General features: G+C 48.2%; 1 protein-coding gene across 1 annotated transcript; it reads right to left on the bottom strand.

Moving 5' to 3' along the window:
* Nucleotides 1–5,426: 5,426 nt before the first annotated feature.
* LOC121496181 (olfactory receptor 13J1) lies at nucleotides 5,427–6,365 on the bottom strand. The gene has a single exon (XM_041764511.1). The coding sequence runs from the start codon at nucleotides 6,363–6,365 to the stop codon at nucleotides 5,427–5,429; it is 939 nt and encodes a 312-aa protein (XP_041620445.1).
* Nucleotides 6,366–7,266: the final 901 nt, after the last annotated feature.

The following is a 7,266-nucleotide window of genomic DNA, read 5'->3' as shown; positions in this document are numbered from 1 at the left end:
GTTTATGTCCTGAAATAAGTCTGTGTCTAGAAGATACCATGCATCCAGCTAACAGACAGCTTTGACTCTGCACCATGGGTACAGGATGGGGCATCAGGGAGCAGCTGCCATTCCCTGGGTGTATCAGTTAAGATGAGCTAGGTTTTGCTGCGGTAACACACATAATCTAAATGGCTTACCATGACAAAGGTTTATTTCTTTCTCATGCTCCATGTCCTTTATAGCTTTCCAGGAGGCTCTGTTCCATGTTGTCCTCCTCAGAGACCCTGGCTGATGGAGGCTCCACCATTCAGACATTGCCAGTTGTTCTGGCTGGGGAAGAACACAGTAGGCATTCACATCAGCAGTTATATGCTCTGCCCCAGAAGGGACATGTGTCACACCTGCCCACACTCCATTGGCTCTGTATAATCCTACCACATGCCACGAGGAGGACAGCCTGAACTTTGCTGAATATTTAGGTATGGTATTGTTTTACAATACACTCAGAAAACCACTCTTGCATCTATCTGTCAAGGTCTCACACTTTGTCATGTCCTGGAAAATAAGATTCATGGAGAGATTGCAAACCAGGTGTCTCTGAGAATAATTGTCGAATTCCACACCCCAATTTAGACTTCCTGAGAAGCAGTGTGGTGCCATGAACCAGGACTGAGAGCCCTGGGACAGGGGTGAGGGATCCAGCTTTGATTTTGTTGCCTCTGTTCTGATTCTGCTGTATGAACTTGGTTAAATTTCTCCTGTGAATGGAACTACTCAGTTAGGTGACCTCTAGTACCCTGTAACCTCTGAAACATTTCCTCATTCTATCTAGCAACTTCCAACCCTGAGGTCTGACAGACCCAGGGTTACTTTGCAAGGTAAATATTATATCAATTTCATTGGCTGGCAAATCTAGTTTGAACCATTTAATATTTTATTTTAGGCTTCACAAATTATTTAAAAGTAAAGGTGATGGACATAAAAGGACCGAAGCTTCTGTTACAATTTCCCTGACATGCCTGGATCTAGGATTCTTGCTTGACCACTTCCTCGCTGGATGGCAGAGCAGGTGAGTGCAGGCTTTGGAGTCAGACCCACCAGGGCTCAGATCCCAGACCTGCCACTTGCTAGCAGTTTTCTCAGCCTCGCCTCCCTTACCTGTAAAGTGGAGATGAGTATAGTGTTTCCTTGTGGGATGATCTTGAAGATCCAGTGAGATGAGGTATGCAGAGCTCTTAGCACAGAGCCTACACATGGTAAGTAATCAGTAAGTGGTAGCCACTATTGCAAGTATCATGTCCTCTTTCACAAGCAAATATTCTGGTTTATTCATATGTTTAAAAAAGATTTCATGAGAATAGTCCTCATGCTACATGGATTGTCCTTACCTCATCATACCTATAGCCCCATGGCTTTAGCACATGCAGGTAGCTGGAGCAGGCTGCCAGGTGGGCTGACCCAGGGCTTGGGAGAGCAGAGCAGACAAGTGCTGAGCTCATTACCAGCAAACATACTGTGCTGGGATGAGCCAGGGCCAAAGCTTCGAGGACCAGCTTCCTGGTCCCCTGCCACATAGCTCTCTGCTCCATGCCCTGGGGAGCCTTGCAGTCCCTGCCCAATTTAAAGTTCAAACTACACAAGTTGGTGGGTTTGGCAGCTGTGGGGCTTGGAGACCCCAGGACTCTTGTGCTTCCCCAGGAGGGCCTGGCTGCAGTGAGGTGGGCATAGGACAGACACCGGACGGAATCTGATCGGGTCTCATTGCCATCTTGCCCCTTGGATCCGAGGATTGGAGTGTGTGGCCCCCTGCCGTAGGGTGTCTTCATTCCGGAATGTTGTGAGGATTGGGACTCATGAAAGTTTTGGAGAGTCCATTGCTCAAAGGAGAGGCCTCATACACTTGTGAGGGACATTAAATCAGGGGTTCAGTCCAGTACATAGGTCTCTACAGGCTTCCTTCCCATCCGAAGACTGTTCCCACTTGTTTTCTCCATGCTCATAGAACAGTACCCTCTTGCCACCACCTGTGGATACCTGGAACTCAACACCATCCCCCTGTATCTCTCATCGTCTCCATCTCTGTCTCAGGGGGCTGCAGCCCTATCCACCCAAATAAGCCAGAAACCCAGCCTGCAACCCACAGGCCTCTGTCTCTGTCTCCCAGCTCTGCAGTCATCTGTATATCCCAAGTATTTCTCAGCTGCCCTCACCCTGTGTGGTTCCCTACCTGTTCAGGCTGCCCCTGACTTACTCCTATCCCCATTGTGAGAGCCTGGGTGACACCAACAGCTCCCTCACTTCCTGCTACCAATCCCCCCCCACCCCACTCCCCACCCCCATGGGCTGGAGGCCTTCTCATTGCTGCTCTATTCTGGAGCCAGGTGATCTTCCGTTTCTTTCTTTTTTTAAAAAAAGATTTATTTATTTATTTATGATAGACATAGAGAGAGAGAGGGGCAGAGACACAGGAGGAGGGAGAAGCAGGCTCCATGCAGGGAGCCCGATGTGGGACTTGATCCCAGGACTCCAGGATCATGCCCTGGGCCAAAGGCAGACGCTAAACTGCTGAGCCACCCAGGGATCCCCTGATCTTCCGTTTCTTAAAAATTCATCACTTTATTTTTAAGTTCAAAGTCACATTCATGTTATAAATATTGGAATTAGTTAAATAAGAAAATGATCGGCTCTAACTACCAATCCTATTTAATCCCACCACCTGGTGGAAACAGCTCTTAATATTTTGTCATAGTTTCCCAGGATTTTTTGCATTTATGCTAATTAACAAATCCATAACGAAAATACTTTAAAAAATAACATTGGGATCATCTGAGTGCAAAGTTATGAATTCTGCTTTTTTCTACTATAATTACATTGTGAGCATTTCTCATATTAAATATTCTTCAAGGCAGCCCTGGTGGCGCAGCAGTTTAGCGCCGCCTGCAGCCCAGGGTGTGATTCTGGGGACCCGGGATCGAGTCCCATGTCGGGCTCCCTGCATGGAGCCTGCTTCTCCCTCTGTCTGTGTCTCTGTCTCTCTCTTTCTGTGTCTCTATGAATAAATAAATAAAATATGTTCTCATTCATTTGGGGAATATAAATAATAGTGAAAGGGAATAGAAGGGAAGGGAGAAGAAATGGGTAGGAAATATCAGAAAGGGAGACAGAACATGAAGACTCCTAACTCTGGGAAACGAACTAGGGGTGGTGGAAGGGGAGGAGGGCGGGGGGTGGGGGTGAATGGGTGACGGGCACTGAGGGAGGCACTTGACGGGATGAGTACTGGGTGTTATTCTGTATGTTGGCAAATTGAACACCAATAAAAATAAATATATTATTAGAAAATAAAATAAAATAAAATAAAAAATAAATTTTTTTTTTTTTTTTTTTTTATGATAGTCACAGAGAGAGAGAGAGAGAGGCAGAGACACAGGCAGAGGGAGAAGCAGGCTCCATGCACCGGGAGCCTGATGTGGGATTCGATCCCGGGTCTCCAGGATCGCGCCCCGGGCCAAAGGCAGGCGCCAAACCGCTGCGCCACCCAGGGATCCCTAAAAAAATTTTTAAAAATAAATAAATATTCTTCAAAAAATAAGAATTTTTTGAAGGCTATATCACATTCTATCATTGGACACCACCAATATTTATTTGGACATTCTTCTATGATTGGATGTTAAGATTCTTACAACTTTTTGTTACTATAAACAATATGATGATTAATGTCCTTATATGTATTCTTATTTGTAAATCTTTGTGCCTCTACTGATCATATTAGACTAATTCTTAGAAGTAGATGTGTTAAGTCATAGAGTGTAGCAATTTCTAAGTCTTTTGATTCAGACTGTCAACTGACTTTTCAGGAAATGTGTATTAACTTATTCCCATCCCTACCCGCAGCGTATGACATCACTTCTTCACTGCACCTTTATTACCGATAAGGTATTAGAAAAATTCTTCACCAATTTCATGGGTAAAAAATGGTATCTAATCAGTGATCTGTCTAAAATGTGATTGTAAACCCCAGTGCCTGCATGATAACATCCAAACTCCTCCTGTAGCATCAGAGCTGGACCTGTTGGCGGGCAGCCTTCATTCTGGCGTGGTCAGAGAATGTGGGGCTTCAGGCAGAAGGCTGTGTTTCTCTCCTCTGTGCCTCTTCCAACCAACATGCGAAGCAGAAAGAGGGACTAGAGGGGAACTAGGGTTCTAGCAAAGACTGTGCTTCCCTCTAGCAGGGGGCAGGAGAGCTGGACTGCTTCTTGGAGGCCCAGGCCAGCTTCCACATCATATAGTTGGTGCCACTGAGGTGGGGGTGGGGTGGGGCAAGGAATGGAGATAATCTGAATCTGCATCCATTTCCACCATGTGCTCACTGAGTTGTCAGAAAGGAAAGCTGGGAAGAGGCTGAGCACGAGGCAGGGGCAGCTCTGGGAGGATCCCTGTGATGAGGTAAGGAAGGGTAGAGCAAGTCTCCCCAGAGCCAGGTGAGGCCTGGATGCTGGGCTGGAAGGTATGGCAACAGCTGCTGTTGCTGCTCAAGACAGACATTGGGAACATAGGCCCTGGGCTGCTCAGGGTGGTTGGTACCTTGATGGCTGGACCACTCTGGAGATCATGGACTCTGGGCTTCATCACTGCCTCTCCTGTCACCTCCCGGGGCACCAGGCCATACCTGTCATCTTTGAACCCTGTCTCAGCTCTGCTCAGATTCAGGGAAGACCCCAGGCTCTGCTCCTATCCCCCCTCTACTGATGTGTTCATGTATTTATTTGCAAAACCTATGGGGGGCCTAGGGTTGGGTAGGTCTGGACCTTGGGACAGAGTAGATTCTGAACCTCCCTGCTCTTATAGTAACACTGAAAATAAAGCAGGAGAAACTCAGTGAAGAGGCTTCCTGGGGGAGGTGGCATTTGAGCTGGGCCTTGAGGGTCAGGCCATCCTGGAGTTGTGTGCTGGGCAATATTGGGGCTCATGCCTAGGTATTGTGTGTGGTGATCGGGAGGGAGAATGTGGGGCAGAAGCCTGGGGGTTAGTCAGAACCAGCAGGGCCAGCTTGTGAGGGCCTCGAATGCCCCCACTGAGGTGCTTATACTTTGTCCTGAGAGCAGGGGGAGCCATTTGGGGGCTTCAGTCAGGAGAGGATGTGCTTTTCAAAAAAGGTCCCTCTGGATGCCCCAGGGAGGATAGAGCAGAAGGACTACTAAGAGTGCAGTCTTGAGGCCAGGCAAGAGCTGGTGTAAAGTTTCAGGCAGTGAGGCTGAGAGCTGACCAGGGTGATGCCAGGGAAGGAGCCAAGCGGTGCTTTGTGAGCAATTCTGTGGCAGCATCAGGGGGACTTGGTGCCACCTCACTGGGGTGAAGATTCCAGACTCAGCCCTGTGCCCTACCTGTCCTCACCGTAGACATACGAAGTCCTCACCTACTAACATGAAGAGTCCGGACCTCCCTCACTTGGACGTCCAACTCCTACACCATACTTTCCTGGCAGCCTCCTTCACCTCCTTGTTCCTCAAGCTGTAGATGACAGGGTTCAGCATAGGTGTGACCACAGCATAGAGGACTGTGAAGACCTCATCAGAGATGTGGGCCTCCTTGCTCTTGGGTTTCATGTACATGAATATGACGGTGCCGTAGAACAGCATCACCACAGCCAGGTGTGCTGAGCAGGTGGAGAAGGCTTTGCGACGCCCAGCTGCTGAGGGCACTCTCAGGATGGTGGCCAGGATAAGTGTGTAGGACAGGCAGATGAATGCCAGGGGTATAGGCAGCAGCAGAATGGCACCCACCAGCAGGAAGACTTCACTGACTGATGTGTCACTGCATGCCAGCTTCAGCACCGCCAGGATCTCACAGGTGAAGTGACTAACCATGCGGTGGCCACAGAAAGGCAACCTCATGGCAATGACAGTCTCAGTCACTGACTTGACAAGACAGAGTACCCAGGCGGCTCCTGCCAGCAACAAGCAGAGCCGGTGGCTCATGAGCACAGGATACCTGAGTGGCCGGCAAATGGCCAGGTAGCGATCATAGGCCATGATGGCAAGAAGTAGACACTCTGTGGAGCCTGTGGCTAGGCTCAGACACATCTGGATTGCACAGCCAACAAAAGAGATGGTCTTCTGGGCTGACAGGAGGTGGACCAGCATCAGAGGCACAAAGGTAGATGTGTAGCAGATGTCCAGGATGGAGAGGTTGCCCAGGAAGAAGTACATGGGCGTGTGTAGGTGGACATCGAGGACACTCACTGCCACGATGGCTGTGTTCCCCAGCAGGGTCACCAGGTACATGGCTGAGCACAGAGGGAAGAGCAGGTGCTCCAGGGCTGGGTAGCCAGAAAATCCTTTCAGAAAGAACTCAAAGATCTCTGTCCTATTGACCAACTCCATATTGCAGTGCTCAGGAGACATATAGCTGGGATAAAGGGGAAGAGAGTGCGGGGTGGTGGAGAATCCACAGTCTCTTTTGGGTTGAGATATGTTGCTGGGGCCTTTTTCAGCTGTTACACACACTCTGCCCTTGAATTTGGGCAATCTGTGCACCTCTAGGCTGCAGTTCATCCATGTGAAAAGTAAGCATTGATCTGGATCAACATTTCCCTAAGAGAGTGTTAATGAAAATGTTAGTAGGCAATCTGAAAAAATAATTTGAGACAACACTAAATTAATAGAAAATAAAGCCCTTTACTGCAAGACTTCTCAGAGCCTTGTCTGCCAATGTGATTTGTGACTTTCCAAAAGTGGTGTAGGGCATGTAATTCCCAAACTTACTTAACCATGGTCTTTTTACATTGATCTATAGCAAAAAAAATTTTTTTTTAAATTTATTTGAGAGAGAGAGAGAGAGAGAGAGAGAGAGAGAGAGTGTTGTGTGCATCCACAAGTGGAGGAGAGACTAAGGGGGCTGGAGAGAGAGAGAGAGAGAGAGAGAGAGAGAGAGAGAGAGAGAGAGTATCTCTAGCAGACTCCCTGCTGAGCGTAGCCAGATGCAGGGCTTGGCACAGCTCAGGGTTTGAGATCATGACCCTGAGATCATGACCTGAGCTGAAACCAAGAGTCACCCAGGCACCCCTACAACAGATAAGTGTTCTACTAACAGTTTGGGAAAAATCTGGAGGTCTTCCAATCTTAATGTGTATCAGAATCACCTGGAAAATTTGTTAAAACACAGATTGCTGGGCTCTATCCTCAGTTTCTGACTATGTTTGTCTGGGTGATGTGGCTTCTGCTGGCCACAGTACCGCTGTGAGGATCCCTGGACTAGATGGTTCCTAGGGGTCCTCCCGGCTTT

The sequence above is a fragment of the Vulpes lagopus genome, chromosome 7, assembly GCF_018345385.1.
Source record: "Vulpes lagopus strain Blue_001 chromosome 7, ASM1834538v1, whole genome shotgun sequence".
In the NCBI taxonomy this organism is placed as follows: Eukaryota; Metazoa; Chordata; class Mammalia; order Carnivora; family Canidae; genus Vulpes; species Vulpes lagopus.
Note: the sequence above shows the minus strand (reverse complement) of the source record. Positions and strands in the feature narration are given on the sequence as shown.

Bases quoted from the DNA above. Each gene is read 5' to 3' on its own strand.
- LOC121496181 (XM_041764511.1), bottom strand. From the start codon at position 6,365: ATGGAGTTGGTCAATAGGACAGAGATCTTTGAGTTCTTTCTGAAAGGA.